Source organism: Natrix helvetica, assembly GCF_964273705.1.
Source record: "Natrix helvetica genome assembly, chromosome: 3".
NCBI lineage: Eukaryota > Metazoa > Chordata > Lepidosauria > Squamata > Natricidae > Natrix > Natrix helvetica.
The window spans coordinates 90,773,216-90,791,734 of NC_138549.1; the positions used below are offsets into that span (position 1 = coordinate 90,773,216).

Here is an 18,519-nt window from a genome sequence, read left to right on the forward strand (position 1 = left end):
TAACTCCATAAAATTTGTTCATATTTCACTTTACTAAGTCTAGATTTGACTATCCGAATGCAACATATGTATTGTTCACACCAGCAGCTCTCATACTTAGAGTAGGAGTAAAGAATTTTAGCCCTGGAGCCTTCAAGGTCCTTTATGAGATGAGACCTTATAAAGGAATATAGAACTGTATTGTTAGAACTGAGATATTTCTTGTGGTTTAATGATTGGGTAGTAAAAGCGAAAGAATATCATTTGCAGTTGAACATTGCAAGGGGACTTGGCTGATATTAATGTTTTACTATCTTTCTTTAAAGAAATACAAATACACAAGGCACATTTTTATAAGGAGCCTTTCAAAGGACCGAAATATATGATTGCTGACATTTTGCCTCTAAGGACCGTTTTAAACATATTATCTCCAGAACATTGCTCCAGTCTGACTGTTTAAAATATAATAAGTTGGGAAAACTCCCTTCAATCTGTTTTCAATTGCAGATCATGGCACTTTCATCCAACAATTTGAGAGATAACTTTTAATTACAATAATATGAACCACATGGGCAGTTGATTGATGCAAACCTGATGTGTTCTCTTACTTTATTAATCTTTTTAATTAGAGTCAAAAGAATGTTTTATCTGCCGAGAAGGAGATGAGATGGGCCGTGACGGTCTGCTGCACTTCTGTGACTGCAAAAATCTCTTTGCTCACCAGAAATGTCTTTTAACTTGGATACAAAAGGTAAGAGAACTGATGTAGAAACTGGGCTTCCAATTTTGCATCTTCAGTCTTATATTCTTTCAGTGAAACATCTATGTGTCACCATTGTATTATGAATAAAAATGTGGTAAGACTTCATTGGTTTTTTTTTTTCCAATTATATTGGATGGATATTGTTTGTCCGAAACCTTGAAAGGGCAAAATTTTCACAGTCATCTACTACAAACCATGATGATGAAAAACATGGCAAAACAGGCATTGTGATTTCAGATGCAAACCCCAGCCTTTTTAAATTTTTATTTCCTGATGTTCTATACAAGTATTTTTTTAAAAAGTTTTATTAGTTTTTTTCAAGTATTTTGGGGAAAAGGGTACATAAATGTGGAGAAAAATTTTGACAGCTACATCATACGGAAGGTGGTACCTCCCCGGGTCTTACATCTCTCTCTTATTTTATATATATCAAAATATCATTGTTACATACATATTAGCAGTTTAGGTATACTAAATTCTTTAACATCTTCAACCATACTTTATATCACTTCTAACCATTTCATTGTATTGACAATTGCAATGTGTTTTTAAATCATTTCTGTGACCTAAGTCTCATTGCTGTCTCTTCTCCCCTGTCTGTTGGCTGAGCCATGGCTCCTCCCCCCTTCATGTCTTGTGTACTGTCTCTTGTTTCATCTAGGAGGTTCTTGTGTTTTTCCATGAAGGCTTCTGCCTCCACTGCTGTATTAATTCTCACTCTACCCCCCTCCCAGAAAATCAACAAGCCTTCTGGAATTAACTACCTGAACCAGATATTTTTTTCATATAATTTTTTAGTTAGAAAGAAGAATTTCTTCCTCTTATCTCTTATTCATTTTGGTATCTGTTTCAAAATGGTTATTTCTTTGTCCTTATATCTTAAAGGTTCCCCCCTTCGAACTCCTAGAATCTCATCTCTTATAGTCTTTCTAAAAAATTTAACATGAACTTCCCTTGGAACATTGTGTGTTCTGGCATATGCTGAGTTAATTCTATATATCAAATCCATATCCCACCCTAGCTGTTGTTTATCTCTTTTAATATAATCTGCTAGCATTGTTATCATAATCTCCCTTAAGTCTTCACCCTCCATTTCAGGTATGTTTTGAAATCTAAGAAAAAGAGACATCCTTTCAAATTCCATTTTTTCCATATAATTCTCAATCCCAGCATTTATTTTTTTGTAAAGCTTTCATCTCTTCTCCCACCCCCACAGCACCCTCCTCCAGAGTGTTTATTTTCTGGCTATTTTGTAAAGTCTGTTGTTTATTCTCTCTGAGTTCTTCCCTTAAGTCCGCCAACTTTTTTTATTTCGTCCTGTCCCTTTAAGAGTGTCTGGAACATTTGTTGAAACATTTCTTGAGACTGCTGTTCCCACTCGGGGGCCTTTGGTTGTAAAAAGGAAGATAGTTGTGTTTGTTGTGGAACAGGACTTGAAACAGAAGAAGATGGAGCCGAGGCTGGTCTAGGAATGGGGGGCCTTTTCGCAGGCATTGTGAAGTTCAGAGAAAGTTTATAAGTCTAGACAGAAAAGATGGCGTCTATAGGAGCGCGCTGTCAGGTGAGGTCTACCGGCAGGCAAGATCCAGTGTGGAATATCAGTCTTCAAAACAGCTCTCCTCTAGTTGTAGTCAATTTTCCCCAATCCAAGAAAGATCGTATAAAGAGATTCCTCTAGGGTTCACCAGGGTTTTATAGTTCCAACCCAGAAGATTTTTCAAAAACAACAGTTCATTTGTAACGGCAGCAAAAACGGGGGAAAAAGTGCCATTTTGGCTCAGCCCTCTCAGGGGATCGGAGAATAATAATTCAAAAAGTTTCCATTCATAGTTTATTAGGTCAGTTCACTTTCTTTCTTACGCAATTGTTCAAGAGAGTCATTATCCCATTGCTTAAAAGAAGTGAATATCAAAGAGTTTTTTCCCAATTCTCTCTCTCTCCTCCAAGAGCGAGATCGTTTAAAGCCGCTTTTCCGAGAGGGGGGGAAGAAAAGCCCCCCTCTCCAATCTTAACACTTTGCCGAGATCAAAGAGTCTTAAGAAAGCTGCTAATCCTTGTTTACTTAATTGTTCAAAGAAGTAAGAAAAAGACCCTGGGGGAATTCCCCCCTCACCGCATTTCTGCTGTTGCCTTCACATGGAGCGTTTTCTTACGATCTCCTCAGGACGAAGGCGTGCATGGCAAGCGCACCCCCCCAAAAGCCTCCCGATCCCTAGGGCAAAGCTGGCAGCGCCCCTGCAGCCGCCGCCGCTCCAGGGGGCTCCAGCAAGCCGCCCCCTCGGCAGGACACCCCTACAAGGCACCCTGTGCCCCCCCGTAAGTCAGGGGGGTGGCACCAGGACGGCGAGCGGCAGACAGCATGTCCGTCATCCACAGAAACCGGAAGTGGAATTTCATGTTCTATACAAGTATTAAATCATGTGGTTTGTCCAACTCATTTTAACTTTAGTGTATTGTGTGAATGCAGCAAACACATATTTTTTTTCCTAAATTGCCATCAGATTTGATTAAGTTAGAGATACTTCTCAGCAGTGACATGCGGTGTGGTTTATGGCTGGTGAGGCACTGACCCAGTGGTGGTTTCAAATTTTTTTAGACTTGTGGACTTCAACTCCCAGAATTCCACAGCCAGGCATGCTCAGTTCCGATTTAAAGCGACAGCATTTGTTTTTCTCCTTTGCGAAAGAAGTTTCCTTCTTTTTTTTCTCTTTTTCTTCTCCCTTCCCCTCCTCTCTCCCCCCTCTCTCAAACACACCCACACACCCACCCACACACACACACATACACACACACACACACAGACGTTGGATTGTACTAAACACACTTTCCCCCAGCCCCGGAAGGATCCAGCCCAGCTTCACTGATTACAGGTTTGAAAAGGCAATGTGGCTCTGCCTGCAATCAAACTACACTTGGGGAGGGAGAGCACAAGCGAGCCAGGGTCCTTCCCTCCAGCCTTTGCCCAAAGCCTCGCACCAGGAGGATGAAGTTTGAATTCCTTCCCCTCCCTCCGACCCACACGTACCTTTTCCAGCTTTTCAGAGAGGATTTCAACTCTGCTCTTGCCTCGGGTCCTCTGAAGAAGCCCTGCCCAAAGGAGCGCCCTCTACTATGAGGCAGGAGAACTGCGTGCCTCACCTACATCAGGAATTTTTAGGCTTTTAACCCTTGCTTAACTCTGCTCAAGTGATCATAAAATGCCTAAAGTCAGACTAGATGAGGCATGCAGTTCTCCTGCCTCATAGTAGAGGGTGCTTTTTTAGAGGCATTTTTAAACAGTTAAGCAGAGTCATCCACGGTGAGGCAGCAACTAGCTCAGCCTGACCTCAGCTCTCGCCTTTTTCCTTTTACATTTTTTTTCTTTTCATGATGACAGTGGTGAGGCTGTGCCTCCCCTTCCTCCCCTGACTGCATGTCACTCCTTCTCAGAGCTGCATGTATATATTTAAGAACAAAGGTGTTTTTTTTCTAATTCTCAAGGTTTAAATATTGGTACAAATAAATATTTTTTTTAGGTGAACATTAAGTATCAATGATATTAAAGTGACACCATAATAGCCAAACATATATCCTGACATCACAAGCTCCATCTTTTTGTACAGGTACCACGATATTTTACTCAGGAATGTAAGGAGCGGGAGATTGTGTCAACATATTGCCACACATTTCATCACTGTGTACATATGACACACATTTCATCACTTGGCCGTTGTGCACCACATGGATCTGTGAAGAACCTAACAATGCTGCACTTATATTTACAAGCTGTCATGCATAATTTATTATTACTTAGATTCTCCTGTATTCTAAAATGTTGAAGAGTTACGGAATTCAGTAACAAGATAAAACATGGGGATGTTCTGCACACACACACACACACACGTGTCCTATTTCCCAGAAATGAGACCTCCCCAAATAATAAGCCCAATCGGGCTTTGGAGTGCATGTGCTAAAATAAGCCCTCCCCCAAAAATAAGCCCTCCCCTGAAAATATTGCTACATAGCAGCAGTCTTGAAGTGACCACACTCGCCGCCTCCTGCACCTCAAAAATAATAAGACTTTCCCCAAAATAAGGCCCTGTCTTATTTTTGCGGAATAAGACCCTGTCTTATTTTGGGGGAAACACACATACACCCCCCCCCATAAACTTAAATTTAATATATGTAACAAATGCACATTTATTTTGGAAAGATGCATTTCAATACATTCGTACATGGAATTTAACGCTAAGTAGAAACATATAACTTAAATACGTAACTATGCCTATGTTTAAGGAATCCTTTTTAGAAATAATTTGGAATTGGAACTCCCAACTTTAAGCATAACTTTTGCATAGGAAAGATTTAATCGTGAAATGAATAGGACCTTGTGAAACAAGCAGGACTTTTTAATACACATGAAATGCATTGTGAAGACTTGGGCAGTCAATCCATGCTGAACAATAAATGCAGGTTAGGGGGCACGTGCTGATAATCTCTGTGTGGAATGGAGGCAGAATCTGCAATCAAAGAAATAATAATGTAATTAAAAACACATCGTATTTTTTGTTGGGATATTGACCTGGAGAAGTAGATTAGAAGTATTGGGTCTTCAAGTACATCCTTTTCAAAAACTGGATGAGATTCATGCCTAACAAAAAGATGGATGGTGTATGGAATAGGAAAACAAAATGCTTTTTTAGACTTCCTTAGAATTGCATACTGTATAATAATTACAGTCATAATGTATCTAACCAGCTCACCTCCTTCTTTCGTTCTCTTTTGTATGTCTGTGTTGGTAGAAATCTCTATAAGTAATTATGTGTTTACATGCCTATGTTTGCACGTATACAGGTTTTATAATATCTGGCTATAATGAAGACTAATTGGAAATGAAAACACTGGAAATTGCTTGATGAGATTTTTAAAGTTTGCAAACATTCGATAAATTACAAACAGGCAAAAAAAAAAAAAAGAATATGGGAAGGCCAATTTTTTTAAAAAAGATAATAAAAATATTTTTTAAAAATATTAGACATTCTGTGGGTTCTGCACTACACTTATTATTTGTCTACAATTTGCCAAAATTTAAACTAACACTGATTTAATCTGGCATTCCCTTTATTGTATGGAGTAAAATTCCATTGAGAAATAAGTGGGTAATATAAAACATGGCACTTTTTTTTAACCAGCAGAATTTTATACAAGTAATTTCTGAGCATTTATTTATCACTTATTTCCACAAAAGTGGTCTTCTGGGTGGCTGAAGAGCCTTCCCCCCACCCCCATGTAATTCAACTCTACTGTTTAGGAACTTCATGAAATACATCTAAATATGTTTTTTTTAAGAAAAACATACATGTGGGAAACAGCTTTCTGGCCCAGAAATTCACATTGTGCCCTCTGAATGACCCCCTGGTAGAGATACTCGTGTGTTTATAAATTAGTAATTCAACAAATTGCTCACCCCCACATGTTTTCATCTGGAAATATTGAAATGATCAGAAGGATTGTTTTTGCCCTGTTGTAATAACAGATCTAGGTTACTCACAAGCCTGGCTTGCACCACCACAATAGCCTGGGTTAAATAGCCTAGGTTAAAATGGGGAATGTGGTTTGTGGTTTAGTATATTATAGGAATCCAGTCATTGTTTTAACCTGCTGTGTTAACTTGGCTCTCAGCTAAGTAGGATGTGGTTTATTTGTTAGGGCAGAATTGTTAGGTGAACATTCTCGGTTTTGTTGTCTTTAGTTGGAGGATCACTATGTTGTGTGAATGGAGAAGTAGAAAAACTTCCTTTGTTTTTGCAGAAATGGCATACATTTTTTAGAAATGGTTGAGATTCTATTTTTTTTTCTGTATTCTGCCGAGCTGAAAAAAGTCAGATGTCACTACTTTTTCTCTCTCTTTAGTTCTGCACTTCTCTCTTCTTCAACTTTCTTAATTTTGGTTCCTATTTTCATTTTATCTTAAAATAAGACTCAATAAACCTTGTTAAAAAAAAAAAGACAAATGGGGTTTGCAAGAGTCCACAAGAGGTTTTTTTTTTGTCCACCGAGACCTGGGCAGGATTTCTTGCTGTTTGTACAAGAGAAGTTCTTCATTGAGTTTATAGATCCAATGTACATATTTCACATGAAGATTTCTCCCCTCAAAATACTGAGTAAATGTTTAAATCTTAGGCCAGAGTAAATGCTATGCTGGAGACTAAGAGTTTACTGCCACTTCAGTTTACTGATGGATATGCTTTTGGCCAAGCTCCTAGGTTGTATGACTTCCTTGCAATATGTGCTAATAAGATAACAGATGGTAATAAAGAGTTAATAATCTACAGGAAAGCTAAAATGCGCTTCAACCTGCCACCCTCAGCTCAAGAATATGAGGCTAGTGAGTGTTTTGCAAGGTTTGTTTCAACCTTGGACTCTTAAGAACGGTGCTTTGGCAAGTGTTTCTGCATCCGGGTTTGTCGTATCTATCTTATTAAACACTGAATTTAATAATTATTATTGTAAATTAACCATCTGTTAAAGAGAAGGAACATCTCCCTTAACCCTCACATTGCCAGATGCTTTTGCATGATGCTTGAAACATTCTGTGGCTGACAAAAGAAGGGAAGTGGCAATAGCCCAAATTTAATGTGGTTCCCCCCTCCCCCATATTTTGACTAATTGTTGGAAACGTTACTCTCCTTTTTTTCCTAGTTACTTTGGCTAAACCTTTACAGTAAAGAGACTTTTAAAACCTAATTATCCTTCCTTATCCTTTTTTCTTCCTCTTCCAAAAATCAGTAACATCAACACTTTGTTAGTGATAGAAGTATCTTTTGCTCCTTGTGCAAGTCTTAGATCTGGGTTTTATAATGTTGAGTAGCTGTGATTTAAGATTGAAAAGTGCTTTTTTATATATATAATTTTTTATTTTTGAATAAACACAAACATAACAAACACCACAAAAATATATTCCATTACAAATTGTAAAAAGTGTGTCAGTTGGTTACAAAAAGCTTTCGTGCATCCCTTCCACAGTCATCACCTACAATTCATATCAAGTTATATATTTTAAATCAAATATATTTATACATATTACTATCATCATACCTCAATCTTCATATGACTATAATTGTTTTTACATCCCTTTATATAAAATATTCCAAAATTTAAAGCAAAACCACATGATGACATTCCCTTATCTATTTTCAATATCATCCAGCAACATTACATCTTTATAACACTTTCTAAATAAAAAATAATTATGTTTAATAACAAAGTTTCTAGACCTCCTTTCTTAATCACTGTTTACAATTTATATCCAATGTCCTTTTCATCATGTCAATACAAATATTACATTATTATCATTATCAATCATTTATTTAACAATATCCGTCATCATTTCATATATATATATTTTTGGTCTTAGCTTAACTAAATTTGATTTACTCTTTTTTTTTACTATTATAAGCTTGCATACATAGCAGAGTTTCTAAACTTTCTTTCATGATCACCATTTAGAGTTTATACCAAATTTCCTCTTATCAAACCAATACATATGTGTACATTGTTATCATTATCAATTATTTATCTAACTATATCCATTATCACTTCATTTTTAACATAATGCTCTAATTTTAACTAAATTTGACTAATATTTTATTAGTTTTCATATCTCAACCTATGTCTTTCCAGTAATAGTGCAGTCTTATGTCTTTTGCCATTTGTGGAATTAGTCTTCTGGTTATTTGCTTAATCAAATTTGTGTGGACTTCTCTTCGCAACTTGTTGCTTTTTACATACCTTGTAAAATCTCGAGACCCTCCGTCAGCTTCTTTAATCAGCTTATCTTTGGTTATCAGTAGTGCTTTTGTCAAAGTTTCTCTCCTTGAATCCATCAATTATTCTCTTTTTTCTTCTTTTATACCTTGAAATTTGGGGTAGAGCTCGTTTCCATCTATCTTCCCTTTCCATGTTCCACTCTTTCCATCTCCAATCACACTCAGTTCACCGTCAGTATCCACAATTATCTTGCCTTTTTGTTCATTTTTCCCTTGGGTTTTTAGGACTCTAACCTCCACTTTTTCCATTTGCTTGATATCTTCAATTTTTCCATCGAATTTTACTGCATTACAATCTATATTTTCCAATCTCTTTTCAATTCTCTCTGTTCTTCTGCTTCCAAAAATCAATATCATCAACACTTTGTTAGTGCTAGAAGTATCTTTTGCTCCTTGTGCAAGTCTTAGATCTGGGTTTTATAATGTTGAGTAGCTGTGATTTAAGATTGAAAAATGCGTTGAAAAGGACTGCTGAAGATATTTCTTAGTTCTCGAGTTACAAAGCAAGATCTTCCCTTTGTATCATGTATGTCAGCTTAAGAAGCCCAACAGCATATTTAAGGCTACACCAGCGGTGAGATTTAGCCAGTTTGCACTACTTTGGGAGAACCAATTGTTAATTTTCTGAGCAGTTTAGGTTGTTGGAAGAAGTCATTAAGGCAGAGAACTGGTTGTTAAATTATTTGAATCCCACCACTTGGCTACACCTACCATTAGTCAAAGTCGTGGGACAGATTTTAAATCCTATCAAATGGCTGCAGTTTTTAAGTCATTTCAATTATTAAGAGGAATAAGAAAATAATAGTATTCTTTTTCTTTGTATTTTAACATGACTTTATTGGCCTTCATCTAGCCCAGTGTTTCTCAAACTTGGCGACTTTAAGTCCTGTGGACTTCAACTCCCAGAATCCCCCAGCCAGCATAGCTGGCTGGGGAATTCTGGGGGTTGAAGTCCACAGGACTTAAAGTCGCCAAGTTTGAGAAACACTGATCTAGCCCAAGGTTGATTCTAAGATGATGACTTTTATTACTTTAGAATTTGTTGAAAGGACTAAAATTAAAGATAAGAGTAGGATTATAGACATTAAACATTTCCATCAAAGGTACCAAAGCTTCTAGAAAAAAAAGTCAGCAAGAATGTACAAAGTGGAGTTTTTAAAGTATAGGGGGAAAATGTAATCCAGATCTTAATACAGAACATTCGAGGCTACTGTCTGAAGATACAGTTTATTCCATGTACTAAAGTATCCTGATTGATGAACTCCAAAATGTTTCCCCCCCCCCTCAAACTGGGCATTTTGTGTTCATTGGTGCAAGGCAGCCTCTCTCTGTTTTCTGCCAAATAAGGGAGGTTATCATAAGTGATGTTTTTTCTGCTCTTCCTACATCTGTTGTGGGTTATCTGGGACTCATATTTGATCCTTCTGTATAAAGTGAGGATAAAAATTGCCTCCTATTGAATAGATCATTTGCACCTTAAGCAGTTTCTGGCTCCTACATTAATTTGTACCATGGGACCAAATGGTTACAACAAAGCTGTTTAAAATAATATATTTCATTTATCAACTGTTGGGAAAAATTATGCGGAAATTAGCATGCTAGCGAAGAGTTAGTGTGGACAAACAAATCAGAGAATATGGAACTAAATGAGTTTCATGCAGTAGCCCATAGCACAAGGATAATAGCAGGAATGTTAGCCTTTTCCATCATAGGTAAAAACAATATCAATTTATCAAAATGTAAGTCTTCCAGAAATAGTCCATCTAATTATGGAAATTTTTTATTATGGACACCTCCATATGTGGCATTCATGTCATTCCTGGACTGGCTTCATGCTGCTATGAACCCAAGCTGTTGCCTCTGTTGAGACCCTAAACAAATTTAATTCAGCTTAGCTGTGTAGCAAGACAAGGAACGTCTCTGAAAGTTGAAATTTGCAAATAGAAATGCTGGAGCTGACCATTTTCAGACCAGCTGTGGTGAAGGCAAAGATGGTTGAGCATAAAATAGTTGCTTTGGATTTGAGAATGCCAGCAGTGGTGGCATTAAAGTACCAATGCTTGTAGTGTTGAATGTACAACTACTTTGTTTTATCAAAGGTATGGTAGATAGAAGTGATGGACTGCTTAGCTTCAGGATTTCAGAAATAGAAAGACATTCCAGCATTGTCTCCATATAACCGATGAAAATTGAGACCAGGAGGATGGGATAGAAAAATATATTATAGGAAATGGAGTAAAATGCTACCCCTGCACCATTCTGTAGCATTTGCTCTGTGTATCTTTTCAGTACAGGTTACATTATCAATATTGGCAACACTGAATAGTAACTATATTTGGAAAGGATCTCTAATTTGTACAGTTTGATTTTTAAAAATATTTATTATGTTTCTATTGATTATTGTTGTTTTGGTTTATAAGGTATCTGGAAAGAGGATACCAAACAAAAAAGCAAACAAAGAAGATGCCTCATGGCTTGATTAGCAAATTACTAATGACTACCATATTTAAAATATCAGATTATCCTTTTTTTAAATGACATACCTTAAATCCCATTGCCTCCTTGCTAGCATTTTTTTCAGACAAACACTATGCACAATATTGATACTGTAAGCCAAGCAGAGACTATTGTTATTTCATGACATATACAAACAATAAATGAGAAAATGAATATTGGCCAATGAAGGCTAAAATGTTTTTTAAAATTTTTTGGTTGTTCGACAATTATATAGAAAGTACATGTACTTGAATCTTGCTACTTGGAAGTACATGTTCCATGTTTTGGGACAATTATTTTTGCTTTTGTTTGTTTATGAGCCATATATGAGTGTGAACAGAAATTATTTTATTCAGAGATACCCTGTTCTCATCGAAGTTTGAATTGGTTTACAAACTTTTATGATTCAGGAATATTACCTTATGTGTAATCTTGTGCTTAAATAGATCTATGCTTTTCTTGCCACATACTAATTTTTAATGACGTTATTTAAACATGTACAGTATATTTGCTTTTTTTTGGACTGCCTTCTGTGGATGCCCTTGGCAGCTCCTTCAGAGCTTGACACAGTTATTCTAGGTCTAGGCCCTTGTTCTTAGGCTTGTCCGGATCTCGCAGAATCTCAAAGCCCCTGTTCCAAGCCTTTTAACAAACCACAGCATTTTAAGAAGCTCCATAGGGATACTTCTCTCACAAACAAAACATTTTGTGGGCTGATTTGTACAGACCGAATGCCAGCATCTGTATCTCTTTATGCAAACGGATTGCCAGCATTCCATCTTGTGTCCCAACATTCCGCTCAGTGGTGGGGTGCTTCCAGTTTAACAACCGGTTCAGTGAATGCGCATTTTGTGCACATGCTCACCTAAAGCGCTTGCGTGCAGTTCTGAAAATGGAGCATTTAGAAGTTCAGCTGCTTACCTTCCAAGTCAGCAATGGTAAATAGAACAGCGAGGGGGGGGGGAAATCAGCCGTGCTACACGATGATGAGCTAGAAAGCAGGAAATAAAGGACAGGATAGGACAGGGGTGGGTGGGTGGGGCCAACTGATCATCGGAGCTACCGGTTTGCCCGAACCGGCTCAATACCACCTCTGATTCCGCTACACTCTTCTATATCCAAGAAACAATCCAGAGGGAGATATGTAAATAGCAGTGGTTCGGTTTCACTAGAGTCACAGCTGATTGAACTTCTAGTATAACAGTTAAATAGAGCCTTCAGGAAATCATTACCTTTTTTTCCTCCTCGTGTGAATTGTTTTGAAAATTACCTAGAGAACATTTGCGCAGAGAAATAAAACACGCCTGACACCTTGACTCTGAATGGCCAGAGAGATCCCTTGGAAGTCCTACAGTCTGCAAACATTCTTCTGAACTGTTAAAGGGAAGAGGGGGAAATGAATTACCCAAATTATGCTGCTGACCGCAGCAACTTTAAAAGTGTCTATAGAAATGAGGGGAAAATATGCCTCAAGTAGAAAGTATTTTTGCTTTCTTGGGTCACCATAAGTTTCCCTGTTGAGATGAATGTGGATTTTGAAGAGGAATTTTTGTCATGATCCTGCTGCCGAATGTATTGATTAACCCCCATTGCCATCTTGTTCCCATCTTAATGATCACGGCTTCTATTTGTTTTTAATAAGAATGTGAAATCCATATCCATTCATATTTCACACAAAATCTTTAATTTCAGACTTTGGGACAAGTCTATATACTCCATTGCATGCCCTTCCGTATTTATAAAAGTCACATAGATTATTTCTTTCAAATATTTAAATTATTATTTTTTATTCAGGTATATAATTCAAGAGATCTAAATAGGATTTCCAGGTGTTTTCTGTCAATCTGCTTGGTTACAATAAATTTGCTGTGTCACAGATCATCAGATCAAATCATACAGCTTTCGGAATCTGGTTTTACTCTCAAAGAATAGTAAACATGACCCGGTGGATATATTTAATCTTTTTCTAAGTCCTGCACAAGAAATGTGATTTCTGAATTACTTTCTTGCCTGGTATTTTGACACTTTTTGTTTTAAAAATATAATCCGAATAACCCAATTTAGAGAAAAGGAAAATCTACCTAAGAATTTTTTTAAAAAATAAATGATCTCCATTATGTCAAAATGTAGTTGAGTTTTGTTCAATCTGTCTTTAATAAAATACAATTCACACATGAGCAAGATGGCTGACCCAGGAGAGCCAAAGAAGAAATTCACTGTTGTCATTTTTTAAAAAAAAAATCCATGGTAGTCACTTTTGAAGTGTTAAAATGTAGATTTGAGCATTTCAAATGCTGTGAAATGGAGAACTTCTCAGTTCATTACAGCTGCTGGAGCATGCCTGCCTCTTCTTGGCTGTAAAAATAAAGCCAGGAGCTCAGATTAGGCTATGATGAGAATATCTTGCCATGGTTAGCGATGGACACATTGGCCAGGAACTCAGCAGGAAAAACGGTTCCTGTATATTGGAATAGTAAATCAGAATGCTTTTGTATTTGCTTATCCTCTTGGCTCCAATATAATACAAGGAACTAATATTTCAGAATTAGCTGAATGTGTTTTCTTCTTGAAGCCAGCTATATTCCTTGCTTGCCAAGCACATTTCCTGTCAGCACTTTAGAGGTCTTTTTAAAATATATTAATCAAATAATCTGAAGACATTTTAGGCACCCTCTTATCTTTTTTCATTAGACATCTTAGAATTCACTAGACATCTTAGAATTAATTTTATGTCCTTTCTGGACTAGCCCAATACACATATACCCCAATTGGAAACAGTAAACAAGATCTTAGTGCCAAGAATGTGAAGGGGATCATCAAAAGATATGGGGAAATATATTGATTAAAGCTACTATGCAAATCCTTTGTAAGAATGGGAAATAACCTACCCAACACCTCTTTTCAAATCATTGAAGCAGCCATGCCTTTTTTCTAGCTTTGACGAGTTTGGAAAGTTCGTTGTCTTTGCATAAGTGTGCACAACAGCCCCTTCATTTCTTTGGGAATTTGGAAGCAGTTGGGAGCAGCTTCTGAACCTACTGCTAGAGCCTGTAAAAAAAAAATTGGCTGATATCTGTGTGAAAAGGGATGCTTCATACGTGTGCTCTATTGTATTTCTTCCAAGGATTTGCACAGCTCTGTCGGAGGACATCCCCATTCAACCTTTCAAACTAATTTTTACAAAGACAAAAACATCTTTGGTTTTCTAGTTCTAGAGAGCAAATGAAGAAAATATCATTTTAAATGAGAGCACTGTTACTTCTGGGAGACATACTTCAATGTGCACCAAGGATCTCTCTCTGTCTCCCTCTCTCTCTCTTTTTGTCTTACACAATTCTTTATTAATGAAAGCCACATTTTGTTTGTAAAACAAAAGAGAATGGTCCAGTGGCACAAAACAATAATGCAACGAAGGCACAATTTCATTAAACTGGAATACAGGGATTGGGTTACTAATTTGATGCTTTTAATTTCATATTATAAATTATGTCCTTTCAGAAAGTGGAAGAAAAATATTTCCCATGACAATAGCTACCTACAGATGGTAATGTTATATATTTCCCCAGAAAAATGAAAAGTTGAGAGAGGTGCTGGAGAAAACTCCTGCTTAATGTGGTTCCTTAGGAACAGAAAGCAATGCCTATATATCAAAACTGGTTTCCTACATTTGGTTCATAAAATACCAAATGCTTTCATCATTTTAATAAGATGCCTATTAACCCAACAATAACAGGAGAAGAAAAAAAAAACCAGACACAAATTATTCACAATGAAAGCACAGGATACATTCTTCATAAACCTAGGTCTTTTGAATTCATTTCTGTATTATCTTCTTTAATATCCATTCTACTTCAAATAAACAAACAAGCCTGCAACACTGCAGATCAATACATCTTTCTTGGAAATATGTCCCTAAAACTGAGGGTTTTCACATTTGAGTAGCTACATAAAAAACCGCACACAATGCTTTTCTTCCAGCTTATCATTGGGGCTTTTGGGTTGGTAGGGTTATTCTTTTCCCATGCTTTGGTTTCTTTCCTTGAAATGTCAGTCTAAGAGCAAACTACAAATTCTTCAGCTGTAGTATAAATGTGATATAACTACATTTGTGATTTTCCATTGTAGTTTCCTTGACATTTTTCAGAAATGGTTTGCCTTTGCCTTTTTCTCAGGGCAGAGAGAAATGGACTAGCCCAAAGTAAACTGACAGTGCACATAAAGCAGGACTAGAATTCATGGTCTCCCAGTTTCTAGCCCAATGTCTTTAACCACCACATCAAACTGGCTCTCGTTTTTATCAATTCAATATGCTAAGCCAAAGAGGAAGAATATGCAGGTCGTGTGTGGCCCACAGTGTTTCCCCAGATTGCACTAATGCAATTTGGCAACAAAGAAAAATTCCCAAGAAGAGCTTCAATGGGCTTAACACGCCTGTCAAAACTTAATAAAAAAGGATTAAAAAATTATTTGAATAGGACAGTCCTGTGCAAAAAAAAACCTTGTCTAAAGCCAAAGCAATTAACAATTCTATTTAACAGGAATAAAACAAGCCAAGAAGTGATGCTTTCCCGAAACTCTGCTCATGGCATTATTAAATCTTCCTGGAGTATGGGGAGAATTGATGCTAACCCAGAGGCAGAATTTGTTCCCTTTCCCTGCTCAGGAGGCAGATGTAATAGAATGTGTGGATGACCTTGGGGGATGAGAGAAAGAGATGTTGCCTAGGAAACAATCAGACAAGAGGAAGGGGAACCCCCGAGGGCTTAATGGTCGCAGAAAAAAACTTAGGAAGGACTCTCCACAATTGATCAGGTAGTTAAAAATGGCAGTGCAAAGTTTGCACCTTTAGATTTCCAACATTCTTTTCACATTAACCTTACAATAAAGTAGGTTTACTCATCTAGTTGTGTTTCCTGAAAGAGGCAGCTATATTGGCCAGCTGTTCTGAGGTATTGTGGAAGAAGAAGAGATTGTTGAGGGCAATATGCTGACTCTGTAAACCACTTAGAGAGGGCTGGGAAGCACTGGGAAGCAGTATATACGGTAAGTCCGAGTGCCATTGCTATTATTTAAATCAGTTCCTGCGCTCTTCTTATCAAGGGTATGAAAACTGAGGTTGGGTTTTGTATCATAAGAGACAAAATAAAGCATCTGAGTCAGTTCAATAGAAGAAGGTGTCCTGTGCTGTTCTGGCTTATTCAGCAAGCTATCTTGACCCTGGTGCAAGGGTGGGGTGCTACGGGTTCACCCGGGTTCGGGAGAACTTGTAGCTAATGATATAGCTGGTTCGGAGAATCTCCAAATCCCACCCCTGGCTGGCCCCGCCCACCCCGCTCCTCTCGGCCCACCGCACCCCTCCCAGGAGTCTCCATGCGGCCCATTTTGGATGGCAACGTAACTGTAGTGCCTGTGCGGACGCTCGGGGAAGCCTCCTGGAAGTTCTAGAAAGCCGGAAATGGGCTTGTTTCTGGCCTTCAAAGGGCCTTCAGAGCCCAGGGGATGCAGTTTTTTCCCTCCCAGAGGCTCGAGGAAAGCCTCCGGACCTGGAGAAGGTGAAAGTCCCTCTCCCCCGCTGTGGCGCAGGAGGCTGACTTGGCCACATGCACCCAGCAACCGGGCAGAGAACCCTTTGCTGAAATGTTTGAAGCTCACCCCTACCCCGTGGGCTTACAATTATACATTTGAGCTCTAGCTGCTGCAAAATGTGAAATCTAGGCTACTAACTGATAGAAGGTTACCTGGATGAATTAATACTGTACCTGGATTGCCAATTGCTCTTATTGGCAGAATTGAAAGTAGTGCAGTCAAAACTGAGCTTAAGAATTCTGCCCTTTAAATCATATATTGCTTGCATCCTGATTACCCGACTGATCGCTTCTCCATTTGTGAATCTCTTCAGCCATTAGGACCTACAAGTGAGAACCTTTTTTAAAATGCCTCCACAATTTGAGGCCCAAGTATTATTGATCATGCTGAAGCAGTTCTTCTGTATCACTTCTCGGAAATGTATCCCCAAAGGAATGTCGGCCACATCTCTTTCACTGACTTCATTAAAAGTCAGTGAAGCTCTTGTTTGTGTTTTATGTGTTCTTCTATTATTATTTCCTGGTATTTTGTGGCATTTTAAAGTAGGAGCCACCCTGAATACTCATGTCATACTTGAAGGCAGTTAATAAGCCAAGCCAATCACATTAGTAAATGTACTGAAAACAGTTATCTAAAGCACAGATGTGTTTTGGCCGTGAAGATGAGATGTACTGCATGATGATGAATCAGGCCTCGTACACACATTCCATATGCACATCTACATGCACACAACACACATTTTCTTCCCCCTGTTCCTAATCTCAATGCATTGCAGGTGCTGGAAAGATAAAATTAAAACCCTCACATCCTACTTGATGCCCCCCTTGAAAAGTGAACAGGTAAATTTCTTTAAGATTTACGTTATTTGTGTGTCTCTAGAGTCAGCCCTGATATTTGATGTCAGAATAGATATTTTGGTAACATGATTTAAAGAGTGACTATGGGAATGCAATTTGTCCATGAAGCAAAATAAATCCATACATCCAAAACTGAGCAAAAGGAGGGTGGCATTCTCTTAGTTGAAGTCGCTGGGATATAGGGTTCATCCCTACTTAATAGCATTATATGCTCAGTATTGAATAGAGTGACTGTAATTTTTATATGTGCTGTGAAGTTAATGAGTAGATATTGATAAATTCTATAAGTCTTTGAGTGAATCAGAACAGATTAAAGGAGAACTAAGTTTGGACATAATTCCCATTCTTGGTCTAATAAATCCGAACTCCTGAACCTGCGCTAGTTAATAGATATGTAGGGATGTGTGGTAGTCAGAGATGCTTATTCATAGCTTCATCTAGTGTACCATTGCATTTATTCTTGGTCAGAACTGGATATGATCCATGCATTAGTTATGTCTCAGTTCAGGTTACTTCAGCACACTCCCTAGGGGCTACCCTTCAAAGGCACTCTGAAACTTCAGATACCACAATATTTTCTTCCTAAAATATTGGACCTAGAATCAACTTATTTTGTTAGCTATTACATTGGCTTCAAAGAACCTTTTTAAATGGACTGCTGAAGGACTGTCTCCTTTGAGAATCTGCTTATCCTTCCAAAGTAAGTGTTGCATCACTTTCATGTGCTTTCTGAGGCTAAATGGGTCAATGTGATTTTTGTTCCAATGCTTCATAAACGGAACTCTCTGCCCTAAGAGGATGTCTCCCTTTCAATGGATGGTGTAAGTCAGTGGTGGGTTGCAAATATTTTTACTACCATTTCTGGTGCGCTCATGTGCAACGCTTCTGCGCGTGGGCAGGGCCTTCCGCCACTGCTACTACTGGTTTGGCTGAACCGGGCCAAACTGGGAGCAACCCACCACTGGTGTAAGTGTGGCTTTTCTCTCTCTATTAAACATATTTTTTTATTCTATGGTTCCTAATTTCTACC

General features: G+C 37.9%; 1 protein-coding gene across 3 annotated transcripts in view; it reads left to right on the top strand.

The window, feature by feature from the left end:
* LOC309388724 (uncharacterized protein) overlaps positions 1-18,519 on the top strand; it is a 310,737-nt gene that overhangs the window by 37,252 nt on the left and 254,966 nt on the right. For all 3 annotated transcript variants that reach the window (XM_081946306.1, XM_081946304.1, XM_081946305.1), the window contains one exon: positions 609-730. In XM_081946306.1, the coding sequence (XP_081802432.1) occupies positions 647-730 (84 nt within the window). In that variant the 5' untranslated portion in view covers positions 609-646. The remainder of the gene's footprint in view (positions 1-608; positions 731-18,519) is intronic.